Genomic DNA, 19133 nt, shown 5'->3' on the forward strand with positions numbered 1-19133 from the left:
TCAGGGCTCAGATGGCTTCTCCCATCCACATTGGTGGGTGACAGGCGGCTGGCTGTGGAAACGGGTCCTGGCATCTGGGGGTCTGTTGAGCGCACTTGAGGGTGACGGGCCGTCCAGGGCCCAAGTGTGCAAGTGGCGCTCGGTCCCAGTAGAAGCCAGAAATGTCAACCAGCAGCTCCAGCCCACAGGTCAACAAGCAGATGCAGCCTGGCTGCCAGATGCCACCAGTGGTGCCCCGGGGAAGAGACAGTCCCGGCCTGGACAGCTATCCCCGAGGTCCAGGGCTTCCATGCAGACCCCACAAGGAGCACCGGAGGCTTTTCCCAAACTGCACAAAGGATACCCATCACCCGGTGCAGGGCCGCCTCATAGTAGCCTCCTCTGGGGGCACCCCTGGAGCAGCAGGCTCCCCCAGGCCCCAGCGGGAACTCACCTCTGGGCCCACTCACCTCCACAACAGGAGGGTCTGGCTGGACAGTGACAGCCCCACTAGCCAGGCCCTGCCTGGCAGTGCCAGAAGCAGGATGTTAACCACCCCACCCTCTGCCACCTGAGCATCTAACATCCAACAGTCCCCCTCTGCACCCCCGAGGCAGGGCCTCTTCCCCACCATGAAGAAGGAGCAGTTCCTTGTGTCTCTTTATTGGCACTTGGGAACGGCGTGGTCCTACTGCTGTGTGGAGAGAGCCAGACTTGGAGAGGACTAGACCAGGACCACCAGCACCAGAACCTCTCGGCTTTTGTCTGCAAGTAGATTAAGGTCAATGAGCAAACCACCTCCCCTCCGGGACTCCACGCCTTGACCATTCCAACAGGCTGGGCCCAGACCAACTGCTCAGAAACCTGTGCCTGGCCAGTGGCACAGCCTGCAATCCCAGCAGCTCGGGAGGCTGAGGCAGGAGGATCACGAGTTCAAGGCCAGCCTCAGCAATGGCAAGGCGCTAAGCAACTCAGTGAGACCCTGTCTCTAAATAAATACAAAACAGGGCTGGGGATGTGGCTCAGTGGTTGTGTGCCCCTGAGTTCAATCCCTGGTACCAGGGGCTGGGGATGTGGCTCAAGCAGTAGCGCGCTCACCTGGCATGCGCGGGTTCTATCCTCAGCACCACATAAAAATAAAAAATAAAGATGTTGTATCCACTGAAAACTAGAAAATAAATATTAAAAAAAAAAAAAAATCCCCGTTACCAAAATAAAAAACACACAAAGTTTCAGTGAAAGTAAATTGGGCAGGAGCACTTGTCTGGTCTTGGATTCCATCCCCAGCACACTCGCACACTCACACTCACACACTAGTAAAATTAATTCTCTGGGTTTGGGGAAGGGAGGGGTTAATAAAGGCCACGTGAGGCCCTCCCTGAAAGGCAGACCCATTTTCAATCTGGGTGATGAGGACAAGTTTCTTATTCAAGATCTAAAAAGGGCACCATGTGACACCATGTCTTTTTTTTTTTTTTTCAGTTGCTGATGGACATGACCTTCTTTTATTTATTTATTTTATGTGGTGCTGAGGATCGAACCCAGGGCCTCACAGGCCAGTGCTCTGCCATTGAGCCCCAGCCCAGCCCCCCATGTCTCCTTTGAAAAGCTTTCCTGCTTATCAACATCCCTCTTGACCAACCATGGCCTGGCTCCTCACATGGCCTCCGGACCCCTTCCTGAGCTAAATCTGCTCACCTTGGATCAGGCCATGAACTGCTTCTTTCTCTTATTTTTTTCAGGCTCTGCAAGTAAAAGTTCCAGTTTTCTCTTGGAAAGCGAGAGTTTGGGCCCTTTGTCTCTCTCGCCTCCGAGTCTGGGTAGCATCCGTGTCCCCTTGGCCTTGCTGGGCGGGTGTCTGCCCAGCTCCAGGAGCTCCACAGGACTGGCTGGGTTGGGTGCCCTGGTGGCTCTGGAGTCCTCCTGGGCTGTGTAGGGCCTCTCCGCCTGCCTTCCGGCCTCCTGGGGGCCTCCGGGCTCCAGGGGCAGCCTGACTTCACTCTCAGGTTGCATGTCCACGTCGTTGGCTTCCAGGGATATGGGGGCCCAGCAGGCAGCCTTCACCGAGAGGTGTGGGGCCTTGGATGGGAGAGCGTTGTTGACACCGGCGTCCTCGGGACTCCTGGACTTCAGTGTATACAGAGGCACATTGCTCCTTTCACCCAGGGAACAGCCAGAGAAGGAGCCAAACTGACCAGGGCAGGCTTCTGAATCACCATCGTAAGAATCTAAAAACTGAGGACAAAAGCCAAGCTGAGCCTGTCAGCAAATGGCTAACAGAGGCAGATGCACGAATTATTTCGTCCACCAGAGGTGTCGGCAAATTTAAATGCTCTGCCTTAAAGTGGATTTTTATTTTTTCCACTCCTGGGGACTGAACCCAGGGATGTTCCAGCACAGAGCTACATCCCCAATTTTTTATTTTGTAAGTGAATTTTAAAAAATAAATTCAAATAGCCAGCCATGGAAGCTCATGCGTATAGTCCCAGCTACCCTGAGGCTGAGATAGAATGGCCTGAGTCCAGGAGTTCAAGGCCAGCCTGGGGAACAAAGTGAGACGCTGTCTCAAAAACAACAACAACAACAAAAATAGATCAGTATTCCATAGAACTCAGATAGCCTGAGTGCCCGCCATCCTGGGGGCTCAGCCTGAGCCTCCTTGCTGGTCACTCTCCACCCAGTGACCCAGGGCCAGGCACAGGACTGGCAGCCTTGGCCCAGGAGCAGCCCTACAGACCATCAGTGGGTCTGAGTGCCTCCTCCCTCCTGATGCGTCTTCCAGAGATCGAGGCCTTCTTTTCTGGTGAAGGATAGACGGGGGAGGCCCCAGGCCCCAGCAGGTGCACACACATCTGGAAGGCCATCAGATTCCTGGCTACCGTCCCCTCCTTTCACCTTCTGCTTCCTGATCCTCACTGAGTGGCTCTGGAAGTCATCTCATTCAGAGAATGTCAAGTCCCCAAGACTGACCTGACAGGTGGCCTCTCAGAGTCAGGCCCTGAGCTGGCAGCCAGCAAGCAGCTCTCAAGGCTGTCCCCTCTCCTGTGGAAACAGCCTCCAGGTCTGCTAGGAGGCCCCAGGGACACCGCGGCACCATCAGGTGACCAACGATTCCCTCCTCCACAACACCACGGCTTAGGACATAACCCACACGCTGGCACATGTGTGCACACGCGCGCGCACGCGCACACGGAAAGGCCCCCAGGGCTAGGCAGAGCTGAGTCCAGGCGGGGGCCCACCACCGGGCACATCACGTGGGCAGTGAAAACCTCCCCAGAGAGCTTGTTTCCTCTTTTTATTGTATTTTTCTGGTTCTGTGGATGGAACCCAGGGCCTGACACATGCTAAGCCTGTGCTCTACTACTGAGCCACACCCCAGCCCTTCATTTCCTCTTCAGACAGGTGACACTGATATTTATTCCAAAAAATAAAAGGTAAACGTGATAATAGACAAAATCATCTGTAAACAATTGTAATTTCAGATTCTGAAACAAATCAGAATTGCTCTAGTCCACAAGCCACATAGCAGTCGGTACTCAAGAGGCCACAAGGCCCCAGTGGCCAGTAGACAGCACTTACAGACCAAGAGGAGCATTCATTCACGCCCTGGTTTTTGGCTAAAATGATCTTTTGCCTTCCCTGTTGACTCACGCCACCCTGGACCAGGGTTACCCAGAGCTGTGTCAATTATTGAGACTGATCTTAATTTGGACTGGGATTAATTTTAATATTGACTATTCGTTAATCAGGTACAGTGGCACACACCTGTAATCCCTGCCACTCAGGAGGCTGAGGCAGGAGGATCATAAGCTCAAGGCCAGCCTCAACAATTTAGCAAGGCCCTGTCTCAAATAAAAAATAAAAAGGGCTACACATATGGCTCCGTGGTAGAGCGCCCCTAGGTTCAATCCCCAGTACTGCAATAAAAGAAATTCAGAAGACTGAAAATAATCCATTTGGACTTTAAAGCACATTTTTTTCTAAAATATCATAAGAGTGGGCGGGGGATAGCTCCGTGGTAGAGTGCTTGCCTAGCGTGTGTGAGGCCCTGGGATCTATTCCGAGGCAAATAGAAAAAAAAAAAAAAACCTGACTGACTGGATATGGGGGTGGGATGCACCGGCAGTCCCAGACCCTCTGGAGACAGAGGCAGAAGGCTCACTTGAGCCCGGGAGGGGGAGGCCAGCCTGGGCAGCCCAGGGAGACCCCATGTCAGACAAAACAAAGCAGAACTCTCCTTAATCACTGCTTCACTGCTCTCAGGGGATGTCACAGGGCAGGCCCACCACAACCCGCCCTAAGGGGTCTGGTCCCAAGGCTCGCCTTGGCTGGGGCAGGGCTCTGGGGAGGGCCTCCTTTGTTCCCTCCATGACAAGTGACTGCGGGCCTTGGTGACATACCTCTCTCCAGAGAACTTCAGCCAAGTCCACGTGATTCCTGTTGTGGCTGACCTGCAGGGAAAGGGCTGGAATGTTCCCTTCCTTCAGGGCGGCCACCCAGGGCCAGGGAACTCGGGTGCCGCTGCCCACGTGGCAGGGTCCGCCCTGCCTGGCCCTCGGCTCTGGCGAGGCGGGGAAGGACGAGCACAGGGCGGTGTGCAGGTCGGGTCTGGGGGCCTGAGATGCAGGCCGAGCCTCTGCTAGCAGGAGGGAGGAGCAGGACCAGGGGTCAGCCCCAGCCCTCGGTGCCCAACGTGCTCACTGTGCTCCAGCCACGGGGAGGAGACAGACAAGACGCACCTGGCACCGGCTCTGGACCCCAAGCCAGAGGTGGAGGAAGGGCCGGAGCCCCTTCCCTCCTCCCCCACCCCCCAGACTCTGAGGCCCTGAGGCCAGGCCTTGCTCAGGATCTGGGGAGCCACACACTGAACCTGGGGGCCCAGGATGGCCGAGGTCTGAAGAAAGACTCTCAAGGAGCTGGCACGGGCCACCCCAGTGTTTACAAAAGGCCATCTTTGCAGACTGAGCAAGAGCCACAGGGGCATTTCCCGGGGGTCCCTCCCCCCCTACCCTCCCACCCTGCTGAGGCAAAGGGCAGCAGGCAGGGGCACCTGGAGGCGACAGCGTGCATTCCTCTGCCTCTTCCGGAAGCTGGGCCCAGTGCCAGTGGTGCTGAACGCTGCCCTGATGCAGTTGGGCCTGCCGCGCCTCAGGCTGGCCATGGCGTGGACTTGCCACTAACTGAAGAACACCAAGGGCACAGGGACAGAGCACAGGTCAGAGGGTCCAGGGCAGGGGCAGCTGCAGAAGGGCAGGGGGCACACTCTGGGGCTTCTCTGTTCTGACTGGCAGCGGCCAGTAGGACATGCACTGTGCACCCCAGGGGCCACTGGCACTGTGGCCAAGGCCAGCCTCAGCAAGGCCACCCAGGGAACTTCCAGCCACGGCAACTGGCCAGGCGTGTGGGGTGGACACTGCCAAGGCCATCAGGCTTCCTCCTTGGCCAAAACAAAGCCCCTGGGGACACAGGAATTCATCCACACGTGATGTCCTGGAACCCAAGCGCTGGGCGGGGACTTGGAGGCCACATGCTCCTGCAGTTCAAATGGGACCCCCCTGCTTTATTTATCCATTTATTTATTTACTTTTGGTGTTGGGGAGGGGGCCCGGCACCTGCCTCAGGCATGCTAGGCAAGTGCTCTGAGCTACACTCCTAACCCTTTTTTTTTTAACTTTGTAACTTTTTAAAATATTTTTAATTGTCAAAGGACCTTTATTTATTTTTATGTGGTACTGAGAATCGAACCCAGGGCCTCACACATGCTAGGCAAGTGCTCTGCCACTGAGCCACGACCCAACCCTAACTTTCTAATTTTTGAGACTAAGACTGGGTCTCAAGTCTCCAACTTGAGAGCCCCCTGCCTCAGCCTCCTGAGTATATGGATTACAAGTGGGCACCACTGCGCCTGGCCTATTGCTTTATTTAATTTTTGATTGCTTGTTTTGATTTTTGTTTCTGCACTTTCAGGGATGGAACCCGGGGCCTGGGGCATGCTAGGCAAGCTCACTGATTCTGAGTTATTACCACTGCCCTATTTCTTTTTCTACTTGTTAGTTGGTTTTTACAGTACTAGGGGATGAACCCAGAGGGGATTTGTTGTTGTTGTTTTAATCTTACTAAGAAAACTCGGTTGAAAAGTACATCAGTTATGCTGGGCACAGTGGTACACACCTGCACTCTCATTGCCTCAGGAGGCTGAGGCAGGAGGATGCCAGCCCAGGCAAGTTAGCAAGACCCTGTCTCAAAATAAAAAGTAAAAAGGTGGCGCACACCTGCAATCCCAGGAGGATCGTGAATTCAAAGCCAGCCTCAGCAAAAGCGAGGCACTAAGCACCTCACTGAGAGCCTGTCTGTAAATAAAATACAAAATAGGGCTGGGGATGCGGCTCAGTGGTAGAGCATCCCTGGGTTCACTTTCCAGTACCCCCAAAAAAGTATTATTCACGATGTTCCAGGGATTGCCAACATGACATGCTGTTCACTGATAAACTCAGGTTTCCCACACTGGGCTCCTTGGAACCCACTTCTGAATCCTGTTCAGCAAAGCTTTGAATAAACATAAAATAAAAAAAAAAAAAAAAAAAGAAAAGAACAAATGGAAAACGATGCAGACCAGCCCCTGCCGTGTCCCCATGACCTGGTGTTTTGTTCCTGCAGTGCTGGGGACCAAGCCCAGGGCCTCCAGCTTGCTAGGTAGGCATCAACCACTGAGCCACGTCTCCAGCCCTTTTTAATATTTTATTTAGAGGCAAGGTCTTGCTGAGTCACTTAGGGCCTCACTAATTTGCCCAGGCCGGTTTTGAACTCAGGATCCTCCTGCTTCAGCCTCCCAAGTTGATGGGATTACCCAGCTTCTCATGTGAGCATTTTAAAGAAAGGTCCCAGTGGAGACTGAAATCTCCCTTTTTTGTATTATCTGAAGTCTGTGCTTTGTGAAGATTTCCTTAGTTTCCATGTAACGTCTCTCTCTGCCCCAGCGTCCTGTCTGGGAAGCTAGACATCTCTTTAGGTTCTTCTTGGCTGTGACAGTTTTTCAGTAAAACCTTCTTCTGAGGAAACCGGCTGAGTGCTTTTTAGGGTGTCCTGGGACCAGGAGCGCCTGATTCCCTGAGAATACACTGGGCTTGTGGGTTTGGGTAAGAAGACCAAAGACAAAGCACTGTCCCCTCGCAGCCTAAGGAGAGCACAGGCACGGCGCACAGCATCCTGGGAGCTGGTGACCGTGAGTGCCCGGCTGCTGGAGTCAAGCCAGGTGACCCTCCATATCGCGTCATCTTTGGAAGGACCTGTGTGCAGCCACACTGGAGAGGGGTGCTGCCTCCTACTGGAGGGCAGAGGAGCTGCATAGACTCCCGGACCTGGCCCATTTCTCTATTTATCAACCCACCTTGATTTCATGCTTTTGGTCATAAATCACACTACCTTGTTTTGTCCAGCTGTGGCTGGAACTTGTTCAGTTAGTTCTGTGTCCCTTTGACACACCCAAACCTACTTATTTTTTTTTTTTTTTATGTTATTGCAGTACTAGTGCTTGGACCCAGGGTCTCGAGCATGTGAGACAGACACCTATCACTGAGCCACACCCCCAGCCCTTTTGATTTTGAGACAGGTTCTTGCTAAGTTGCCCAGGCTGTCCTGAACTCGGGACCCTCCTGCCTCAGCTGCCCTATTAGCTGGAATTACAGGCATGTGCCACCACACCTGGCCCCAAACCTGCTCATCTGACCTCTAATTGTTTCTCTAGACTGATTTAGATAAAAGTACCAAAAGAGTGAAATTAGAACAAGCAGAGGAAGCTGCTCAGCCCTCTCCCAACTCCCCCAGGCCCACGCCCTTCCCAGCCTCACTCACAAGAGGTCCTGGAGTCAGTACCAACCCCAGGTCTAGATCAGCTGGTTGGCGCCAGAGCAAAGCGCTTCTTATAATTTGTAAAATTTGTAATCAGAGGCATTTCATGTACCTGGTTTTAAAGACAACTAGATGATCACAGTAAGTATCTGAAGCTCTCAGCCCCCACCTTTAGTTCCCTTCCCTGTTCTAGAAGTTTGCAGAGCAGAAGCTCCCTGTGTAGGTTGGTTTGTACCAGGGGTTGGACCTGGGGCACTTTACCCATAAGCCACATGCCCAGCTCTTCATATTTTTTTATTTTGAGGCAGGGTCTCACTAAGTTACTTAGGGACTCACTAAATTGCAAAGTCTGGCCTCAAACTTGTGATCCTCTTGCCCAAGCCTCCGGTGTCCCTGGGATCACAGACAGGTTCCCTGGCACCTGGTCACCCAGGCCTTTTATAAACCTTTGGCCACCGCATTTCACACCCAAAGAGGCAAAAGTACATTTTTTCATGTATCTCCTATGAGATGTAAGGCCTGAAGCTTCCTTGCCTCCACCAGCAAACCTTGAAGGGTGACACCGGGCTCCAGGTGCTCCCTGGACCTACCCAAACACCATCCCACCACTCTCAGGGCTGGGACATGACCAGAAGGGCTTGAGCTCTGGTAGTGTTTCTGAGGCCTCCTAGGGATTCAACAGACAGAGGCAGGAAGCTAGCGGGACACACACACACACACACACACACACACACACACACACACACACAGCAGGGAGCCTGAGGCAGAGTCCCTGGAGCCTAATCTGCTCTCTGCACCACCCAGACTTCTAGGACCCAAGCCTGCTTAGGTGGGGCAGACACACCAGGGCCTCTCCCCCACCCGTTGTCCTGCAGACACCCTGGAGAGGTCCTGGAAACCAACCAGTAGTACTGAAGTCACCTTGGTACACCAAGCATCTGCGGCTCTTCCTGACCACCCCCTCTCAACTTTTCTTCCTAGCCAAGGTCAAACTGGGCCCTGGCGAGATCCCAAGAGGAGCTCCACACCCCTTCTTATCCCCTCTCCAGGCCCCTGCCCTCCACCCCAGGGAGTTGGCTTTCTGCCCCTCTGGTTTGTCGCTTAAGTGACACTTTATAAGTAGCCCTGCTACAGCTGCTTCCTGGACAGGCCCAGCCCCAGGTGGGCTCAGGGGGCCACAGCCCAGCAGAGGCCAGCATTAGGCAGCACTGAGGGTGCCTGCCAACAGGGTTGCTCTTGGAGGGTGACAGTGGGCATGTGGGCGAGCCTCGAGCCCACGGGTGGACCTTGACCGTCCTTGGAGCTGTGAGATTATCATCATTCTCCTCCATTACGTTTAACGTTGCTGAAGAGTTTGAGTCATCACCTTGACCCAGAATGCCACCAGACCCCACCTTCAGGCCAGTCCTACCAATTCCAGTCCTGCGCCAGGTCACCACCAAGGATGCAAGTCATCAGCCCCAAGGGTCCAGGGTCAGGCTGCTCATCTCCCCATTCAGCCCACCTCTCGCCCAGGGCAGAGCAACTGCAGTTCCAGCAGCTCAGACTGAGAGATCCCGACCCCTCCTCCTCCCAAACCGCGCACCTGTGGCCCAGCAACATGGATGCTGCCCCCCAGCCTGCCCCCATCTCTCCCCTCACTGGCTTCCCCCTCCCACCCCGCTATCCGTGCTCAGCCAGAGCGTGGCTGTTAAAATGCCACCCCTCCATCCTCTGGGCTGGAGTCCATCAGAGGACCCCCTCCTGTCCCCCACCCACCTTGCTCCTGGCCCCAGCCCACCTGCCCACCTCCCCCCACCAGGCACCCCACCTGCCCACCTCCCCCACCAGGCACCCCACATGGCCACCTCCCCCACCAGACACTCTCCTTCCTCGGGATCCACCTGCATATGGTGTCCCCTCCCCTCCAATGCCCTCCACTCAGGTCTCCCTGGAGCCACTGTCCTTGCATTTGAACACCCTCACACACACTCACACTTATGCACACACATGTACTCACACACACTTATGCAGTACATGTACTCACACCTGTGCACACACACACACTCACCTATGCACTCACCTATGCACACACCTACTCACGCACATATGCACACATGCAGCATCGTCACTAACACCCTCTGCGTCCCCTGCGTCCTGGTGGATGGTGGTTGTCCGTCCCTTTTAACTGACGGCGGGTGTTGGCTGCTTTGCCCACAGCTGTCCCCACGGCACAGCAGCCATGCCCAGTACCATCTGTGTGCGGGGAACACCTGAGTGCTCCGTGGAGACCTCTCCCCAGGGAGCTCCCAAACCAAATGCACTTCCCCAAGACACACCCCTCGGCTCCCATGATCAGTCACAAGGTCCCTGAGCCAAACCCACAAACACTAGTGGAAGCTGAAAAGCTCCCGGGTCCAGGGCCAGACTTCCTGGGTCCAAACCCCAGGTCTGCTCCGGCCTTCGCCTTCCGGCTGCAAAGGGGAGGAGTGGCTGGGGCGAGGGCAGGACTCTGGGTGCTCTTTTGCTGTTTCACAGGCTGCTTAGGCTCCGGCTCCCACAGGAACACCTGCCCAGGGTCATGGGCTCAGAGGGCACCAGCCTCAGAGAAGTAACCACACTTCAGTAAAGCGCAGCTCTGTCCTCTGAGGCAGGGAAGGCTGCGGGCCACCCACAGTGTATGGATGGGAGAGTTTTGTCCACAGTGCTCAGGGGACCCTGGTGGTGGGCGGAGCGGCGGCCCCTCCTGTGCCCTGCTCTGTTCTTTGTGAATCATCCAGACTGAGGTGCACCCGGCAACAGCACGAAACAGACTCAGGCAGGTGCAGCGGCTCATGCAGGTCATCCCTGCTACTCAGGGGACGGAAGCAGGAGGATTTCAAGTTTGAGGCCTACCTGAGCCATTTAGGAAGACCCTGTCTCAAAGTAAAAAGTGGCTCAGTGGTAGAGCCTCCCGGGGTTCAATCCCCAGGTAAAGTAAAAAAAAAAAACAGACTAAGACAGAGACCTTATTTAGAAACAGGCTTTGCTGATGTAATTGAAGTTCTCCAGATGAGCTCATCCTGGATTTAGAGACCCTAAATCCCTTGACAGGTGTCCTCGTAAGAGAAGGGCAGCAGAGGTTTGAGGCACAGATACGAGAAAGAGGGCAGAGCGTCCTCCAGCCAAGGAGGCTCTCGGATGGATCCTCCTCACAGCCTCCAGCCAGAACAGCCAATGTCTGACCTCAGACTCTGGCCCCCAGAACTCTGAGACTCGATCTCTACAGGTAAAGCCACCAGTTGTGGGAACTCTTTATGGCAGCCACAGGAAACACCTTCCCTGTTAGAGAAAGGACCAGCAATCTGAGAGAATCACGTGTGTGTGTGTGTGTGTGTGTGTGTGTGTACTGGGAACTGAACCTGGGCTGCTTGACCACGGAGCCACATCCACAGTCCTTTTTTATAATTTATTTAGAGACAGTTGCTGAGGCTGGCTTTGAACACAATCCTCTTGCCTCAGCCTCCTGAGGGTGTGCCACTGCACCCAGCAACACCTGGATTTATTTATTTTTTTCCAGTGCTAGGGATCAATCCAGGGCCTTGGATGTGCCAGGCAAATGCTGCCCCACTGGGCACATTCCAGCCCAGACTCGGGTTTTGAAAGGGAAACATTAAGAGTAGCAAACCAACCCTGAGGGCTAGTCCTGGCTTCTGCCCTTACCCGTCCATCCCTTCCTGGTCCCTAGAAGTTCCCAGCATCACATGGCTGTGGCTTTTAAACAAGAGGAGAGAACATGAATGGGACACGAGATGGGGTCTTTGCTGCGGATCCCACACCCACAGAGCAAAAGTCATTGTTGGGGGGCTGGGCTGTGGCTCAGTGGTAGGGTGCTCACCTAGCATGTGTGAGGCCCTGGGTTCCATCCTCAGCACCACACATAAATAAATGAAGATCCATAAACAACTAATAAAAACATTTCTTTAAAAAGGCATTGTGGAAGCTGACATTGGCAGCAAGTCGAATACTTGGCAGGTTTTCCTAAAGAAGCTTTTTTTTTTTTTTTTTGGTGGTACTAAGGACTGAACCCAGGGCCTTGTACATGCAAGATAAGAACTCTGACAACTGAGCTATATCCCCAGCCCTCCTAAAGTAGCTTTTTAAAAAATATTTTAATATTTATTTTTTAGTTGCAGATGGACACAATACCTTTGTTTTTATTTATTTTTTATGTGGTGCTGAGGACCAAACCCAGGGCCTTGCACATGCCAGGCAAGCACTCTACCCCCGAGCCCCAGCCCCAGCCCCTTAACAAAGTGTTTTAATGCCTCAGTAGAACACTGGATAATAGCTCATAAAATAATAACCCTTTTCCAAAAAATTAAGACATCTGTCAACAAGGGGAGCAGAGGGAGGAGGGGGTAGCTGGGACTGTCTCCTAGGAGCCCACAGCCCCAGGGATGGACAGCCACCTCCCTGAACGGAGCAGGGCAACCATTAGATCTGGTCACCTGATCCACAGTGGCTGTGGCTGCCCGGGTAGAAGCACCTGGAGGGCAAGCCAGCCTCCAGCCCAGAGCCTTCTGAGCTCCTGCCCAGGGTCCTGGAGTGACCCAGGGGAGGTGGGTGAAGGGCAAGGAGCCTTCTGAGATGATAGGGAGAGAGCAGTGGCCAGGAAAGGGGCCCAGGCAGGTGTGAAATGGTTCTCTGACAGAGAGGCTTAGCCAACCTACTCTCGAGACCTACAGGAAGAGAAAAGGCTCATGGACTGCCTTTTCCCCACGCCCCCCAGGATCCCAGACCCTGGGAGGTGGCACGTGGGGGCTTCAGGACTCAGAACAGGTTACCTCTAAATTGACTCCTGAGGTGAACTGTGGGTCAACCTCGGGTTGACCTCTAGGCTGTCCGGTTCAGACCAGTGCTGAACTAACTCCTTGCTGCATTTCCGCCTCAAGAAAACAGGTTTTAAAAGTTCTCACTTGCCCTGTACGGTGGGTGGGGCGTGCCTGTAATCCCAGTGGCTCCTGAGGCTGAGGCAGGAGGATATCTCAAGTTCAAAACTAGCCTCAGCAACTTAGCCAGGCCCTAAGCAACTCAGCAAGACCCTGTGTCTAAATGAAATATAAAAAGGACTGGGGATGAGGCTTAGTGGTTAAGCGCTCCTGGGTTCAATCCCTAGTATCAAAAATAAATAAATAAATAAATAAAATCTCACTTGGCAACAGGTGCAGAAAAAGCATTTGATGAAATTCAGCATCCCTTCATGACAAAATCTTTAACAAACCAGAAACAGTAGGATTTCACCTCCACATAATAAAGGCCACATATCACAAACCCAGAGCCACCACCACACCGAGTGGGAAAAGCTAAAAGCAGTTCCTCTAAGACATAGAACAAGACAAGAGTGTCCACCACCCTGCTCTTGTCCAACCTGGCTCTAGAAGTGTTACCCAGAGTAATGAGGAAAAAGAAAGAAAAAACATACCAGTAGGAAGCAAGTCAAATTATCCCTGTATTCAGATTATCTGATTCTGGATACAGAAAAACCTAAAGACTCCACCTGAAGGACAATCAGAAGTAATGACAAATTTAGTAAAGTAGCAAGTGACACAAAATCAATATGAAACTCAGCTGCCTTTCTATACACCAATAACAAATTTGCAGAGAAAGAACTCATGAAAGCAATTCCATTCACAATAGCTACCAAAACAAAAAACAAAACAAAAACCTAGAAATAATCTTTTTTTTTTTTTTTTTTTTAATATTTATTTATTTTTTTAGTTCTCGGCGGACACAACATCTTTGTATGCGGTGCTGAGGATCGAACCCGGGCCGCACGCATGACAGGCAAGCGCTCTGCTGCTTGAGCCACATCCCCAGCCCCCCTAGAAATAATCTTCACCAAGGAAGTGAAAGATCAAGATCACTATGATCGTAAAATCCCACAAAACACTGCTTGAAGGACACTGCAAAGCTACGGCATGTGGCAGCACCTGTAATCCCTGGCAGCTCAGGAGGCTGAGGCAGGAGGAGTACAAGTTCGAAGACAGCTTTAGAAACTTAGTATGCCTTGTCTCAAAATAAAATAAAAAAGAGAGCCAGGTGTGGTGGGTCACACAGCTTGGGAAGCTGAGACAGGAGGATCACAAGTCCAAAGCCAGCCTTAGCAAAAAGCGAGGCATTCAGCAACTCAGTGAGATCCTGTCTCCAAATAAAATACAAAAAAGGGCTGGGGATGTGGCTCAGTGGTCGGTGCCCCTGAGTTTAATCCCTGGTACTAAAAAATAAAAAGAGGGCTGGGGATGGGGCTGGGGACCTAGCTCAGCGATGGAGCACTCACCTGCACTGGGTTTGAGCCCCAGCATCACAACAAAGGAAGTGAAGAAGGCACTAAAGACAGAGACCTCCATGTTCATGGGTTGGAAGAGTAAATATTGTTAAAGTCCATGCTACTCAGAGCAACCTACAGATTCAACACAGTTCCCATTAAAATGCAAATGACAGGGAAGTTGTGGCTCAGTAGTGGAGCCCTTGCCTGGCATGGGTGAGGCCCTGGGTCCCATCCTCAGCACTGCATATAAGTTAATAAATAATCCATTGACAACTAAAAAATACTTTTAAAAAATACCAATGACAACCTCCTTCTCTTTCTCCTCCTTCTCCTCCTCCTTATTCCCAGGCATTGAACCCAGGGGCACTTAACCACTGAGCTACATCCCCAGCCTTTTTTATTTTTTATTTTGAGACAGAGTCTCCCTAAATTGCCCAGGCAGGCGTTGAATTTATAATACTCCTGCCTCTGTCTTCGGAGTGGCTGGGATTTCAGGCATAAGCCATTAAGTCCAGCCCAATGGCGATCTTTACAGAACTAGAAAAAGCAATTCTAAAATTCATACAGAAGCACAAAAGACCCCAAGTAGCCAAATCAATCTTGAGCAAAAAGATTGATCAAGATGGAGGCCTCACAGCACCTGATTTCAAGACCTCCTGCAGAGCCGTAACCACCCAAACAGCAGGGTGTTGACATAACAGTGGACCCCAGGGCACCGAACAGAATGAAGATCCAGAAATAAACCCGCCCCTCCACCCAAAGGACTCTTACAAAGGTGCCTGCCACACTACACTGGGGAGGACGGCCTTTTGCATAATGGCTGCTGGGAACTGGGAGATCCCCACAAGAAGACCCGAGCCTGGCCCTGGACTCTCACCCCATACAAACATCCTCTCAAAGTAGACCAAAGACCTAAACGTTAAGGCCTGAAACGCTGAAGCTACATAAAGGAAACTCCTCAAGATACTAACATGGGTCATCATTTTCTGGATAGGACCCAAAGCACAGGCCACAAAAGCCAGAATTGACAAGTGGGATGACATCAAGCTAAGAAGTGTCTACACCAAGTGCAGGGACAGCCTGGAGCCTCTGGTGGCTACGCCTGGCATCCCAGTAGCTCAGAAGCCTGAGGCAGAAGCACGAGAAGCTCCAGGCAGTCTGGGCAACTTAGTGAGTGAGACCCTGTCTGAAAATAAAAAGTGAAAAGGGCTGGGGCTGGGGCTGGGGCTCCTGGTAGAGCACTTGCTTAGCATGAGTGAGACCTGGGCCCCATCCTCAGCACCACATAAAAATAAATGAGAAAAAAACAGCTGGACACAGGGGCTCATGCATCTAATCCCAGCAACTCAGGAGGCTGAGGCAGGAGGATCACGAGTTCAAAGCCAGCCTCAGAAACTCACTGAGACCCTGTTTCTAAATAAAACATAGAAGGGCTGGGGATGTGGCTCAGTGGTTAAGAGTTTCTGGGTTCAATTCCCAATACTAAGAAAAAAATAAATAAATAAAGATATTACGTCCATCTACAACAGAGAATTTTTATTTATTCCTTGATTTATTTTTTGTGTGTAGCGCTGGGGATTGAACCCAGGGCCTTGTGCACGAGGCAAGCACTCTACCAACTGAGCTCTGTCCCCAGCTCTAAAATAATTTTTAAAAAAAATTATTTAATAAAAAAGAAAAGTCAATGACCTGAACAGACACTTCACAAAAGAATATAAATGGCCAATAATATAAGAAAAAAATGCTCAATATAATTAATTAACAGGGAACTGCAAAAAACAACTTACACTACAGCATCTCATGGCAGTTAGAATGACTGTTATCAAAATATGATATGAGGGGCTGGGGATGTGGCTCAAGCGGTAGCACGCTCGCCTGGCATGCGTGCGGCCCGGGTTCAATCCTCAGCACCACATACAAACAAAGATGTTGTGTCTGCCAAATACTAAAAAAATAAATATTAAAAAAAATATGATATGAAAGAAAAGGGAATTTTTTTGTAGGTACTGGGGATTGAACCAGGGGTTCTTAACCACTAAGCCACATCTCTAGCCATTCTTGTATATTTTATTTTGAGACGGGTTTATTGCTAAGTTGCTCAGAGCCTTGCAAAGTTGCTGAGGCTGTCTTTGAACTTGTGATCCTCCTGCCTCAGCCTCCCAAGCCAGTGGGATTACAGATGTGCACCACTGCTCCTGGCACCCCTAATCCTTTTAAATTTTATTTTTAAGGCAAGGGTTTCCTATGTTACCCAACTGGCTTCAAAATTTGATCCACCTGCCTCAGCTTCCCGAGTAGCTGGGATTACAGGTGTACACCATTACATCTGGCTAAAAAGTAACTCATCTACTGCTGGAAGGAATGCAAATTAGTAAAGCTATTGCAGAGAGAAGTATAGGGGTTGCTCAAATAACCTAAAAATTGATCTGCCATATGAGCTAGCTATCCCATTCCTGGGCTCATATCCAAAGAAAATGAAGTCAGCATACCAAAGATATACCTACTCACCCAAGTTTATTGTGGCACTATTCACAGTAGCAAAGATACAGAATCCGCCTAGGTGCCCATGGACAGATAAATGGATTTTTTAAAAATGTGGCATAAGAGCTGGTGGTGTGGCTCAGTGGTAGAGCATTCGTCTAGCATGCTGGAGGCCCTGGGTTCCATTCCCAACCCTGGGTAAAAGAAGAAAATGTAGTATATATGCACAAAGGATCATTAATCATTTGCTCTGTCATTTGCAGCAAAAGCTAAAGGACATTGTGTTAACTCAAATGTCAGACCCAAGTATGCATATTCTCCCCTCTGCTACTTGGGGGAAGTGGGGATGGGAAAGGCGTGTGGCCTGGGTCAGAGCATGCTGCATGGCATGTGGGAAACATTATGCTGAAACCCATGGATGGGCACAATTAATGCGTTTGTAATTGTAAAATGGGCTGCAGGTGTAGCTCTGTGGTAGAATGCTTACCTAGCATGGAGGCGGCCCTGGGTGAAATGCCCAGCACTGAAAAAAAAGAGAAGTTTGGTGTTTGGCCAGTGCCCTAGGGCAGGAGGAAAGCACAGGGCTGGTAACTGCTGTGGCTTCTTATCTGAGCCAGCTCCCTCTCCGATTTTTGAACGTTAAGAGGGAGGTCCAGCGGGCCCTGTCTGCTGACTACTGCATCTGATCCGAAAAATAAATACAAGGGAAAGTACTGCTCACTTGGGGAGGTAGCTCAGCTGTTCTCACTTGACATGTTCAACAGTTCATCCACAGTTCTAGTTCAAGGCAGACATTTTTTTCCTTGCAATAAAATGTGCTCTGAAAGATTTCTTAAATTTGAGCTGGGACTGTGGCTCAGTGGTAGAGCGCTTGCCTAGCACTGGGTTTGATCCTCAGCACCACGCAAAATAAAGAAAATAAAGGTGTTGTATTCATCTAAGGGGGAAAAAAAAAAAAGATTTCTTAAACTCCTTCTCCACAACAGTTTCCTAGGACTAACTTGATTCAAGTGCAGAGGGGAGTTGGGCGTGTTCATTCATAAGCAGGATTGAAATGGTCTGCTGTGTCTCTGGTTGCAGAATTTTCTCCACCCATATTCAAAACTAAGATCAGGCTTTATTCTTGTTCTTTTTTATGTTTTGTTGTTTTAAATTTAAAAAAATTTTTGTTGTTGTTTTTACAAGAATACCACCAGTCCTAACTGGGCATGGTGGCATGCTCCTGTAATCCCAGTGACTAGGGAGGCTGACACAGGGGGATCCCAAGTTTGAGGCCAGCCTCAGCAACTTAGTGAGACCTTGTCTCAAAATAAAAAATAAAAGAGCTATGGAATTGGTTGAATTCCCAGTGGGGCCGGGGGGAGGGGGGGGAAACTTAGGCATGGTGGCACACCTGTAATCCCGGCGACTCAAGAGGAAACTACTTCAGGTGAAAATTATATTTTATTTTGAAAAACTTCTGTGTAGCTTTTCATGGAGATGCTAATTAATGCCCCAGGTTAATTCCCATCTGTCCTAGAACTTTTCTGTGAACTTAAAGGGGAGGGGAGGCATGTGTCCAGCCTCCCACTGGGACCACTTGCTGCTAGGGCAAAAGATATTACCACCCTGGGGCCCCTGCCCCTTCCCACACCCTCGCTCTCCATGCCTGGAAAGCGGAGGGAGCCCCCCGTCGCCCCCACCTCACACCAGGCCTTCCCAGCTGCGGGCCTGCATCTGTGAGGTGGCATCTTCATTGCCAGGGAGACGGGTACCCCCACCCATGGGTCCCATCCTCACTCCCACAGGACAGGGAGCTCCATGTAGCCTTCCTGCCTGGCTGCCTCTTCTCGCCCTGGAGGACACCCTCTCCCCAGGCCTGCCCCTCCCACCAGGAGCTCCAGCAGACAACCCGGCTTCACACCTTCTCACCATCTGTCAAGAGCCCAGGATGGGACATACTTTCTCTTTTCCCAGAAAAATAGCCCAAAAGTTCAGACTTAGGTAGCAAAGACTTGGTTCCTGTAATGGGATTCCTTCAAGCAGCTGAGGCCAAGTTTCAAGGGCCCTATTGGGGAGGGCACGGGAGGGTCACTACAGACTTACCTTCTGGATGGGATGTCCATTTTGTTCCCAGAGTGATCACCCATGAGTCAAGAAGGGAGGCAGGTGTCCTGCAGCCCAGGCCTGTGTGATGTCACAGAGATCTCCATGGCAACCTGTGTGCCAGTCCCCATCCACAGCACACACCCCAGGGAGGCACCCGCACAGGGCTGCAGTCCCCCAGCCCCGCTGTTCTGCTGTCTGACCTGCTCTGCAGCAGTGGACAGAGCCCTGCCTGCCCTGTGCCACCCTGGCTGGGTTCCAGAGCCACAGCAAGGTTCAGCACTCCACAGGGGCCAGAGAGGCCTTGGTAGGAACTTCAACTCAGGGAGCCCCGATGCTCCAGCCGCTGCAAACCCTTTACTTGGCCCCGGGGCGCCCCCTCCCCTCCAGTTCAGGGCTACCAGTCGAGTCCCCTGGCCCACAGCTGCAGCCACCAAGGCTCCCCTCCTCC

At 51.6% G+C, this 19133-nt stretch overlaps 1 protein-coding gene across 1 annotated transcript; it reads right to left on the reverse strand.

Moving 5' to 3' along the window:
• Positions 1–595: 595 nt before the first annotated feature.
• Positions 596–5557, reverse strand: LOC107145784. Its single transcript, XM_048799538.1, has 4 exons — positions 5041–5557; positions 4380–4675; positions 1678–2214; positions 596–744 (listed from the first exon to the last, which is right to left on the reverse strand). Exons 1-3 carry the CDS (start codon positions 5138–5140, stop codon positions 1684–1686), a joined length of 927 nt encoding a protein of 308 aa, XP_048655495.1. The 5' UTR covers positions 5141–5557; the 3' UTR covers positions 596–744; positions 1678–1683.
• Positions 5558–19133: the final 13576 nt, after the last annotated feature.

The sequence above is a fragment of the Marmota marmota genome, unplaced genomic scaffold (genome assembly GCF_001458135.2).
Source record: "Marmota marmota marmota unplaced genomic scaffold, marMar, whole genome shotgun sequence".
NCBI lineage: Eukaryota > Metazoa > Chordata > Mammalia > Rodentia > Sciuridae > Marmota > Marmota marmota.

What these genes read in the sequence shown, in the direction of transcription:
- LOC107145784 (XM_048799538.1), bottom strand. Translation starts at nt 5,140, where the DNA reads ATGGCCAGCCTGAGGCGCGGCAGGCCCAACTGCATCAGGGCAGCGTTC. An exon ending in GAGGCAGAGGAATGCACGCT is followed by an intron (nt 4,676 to 5,040) that starts GTCGCCTCCAGG and finishes GAGCACAGTGAG; the next exon opens with CACGTTGGGCACCGAGGGCT. An exon ending in CTGAAGTTCTCTGGAGAGAG is followed by an intron (nt 2,215 to 4,379) that starts GTATGTCACCAA and finishes TTTTGTCCTCAG; the next exon opens with TTTTTAGATTCTTACGATGG.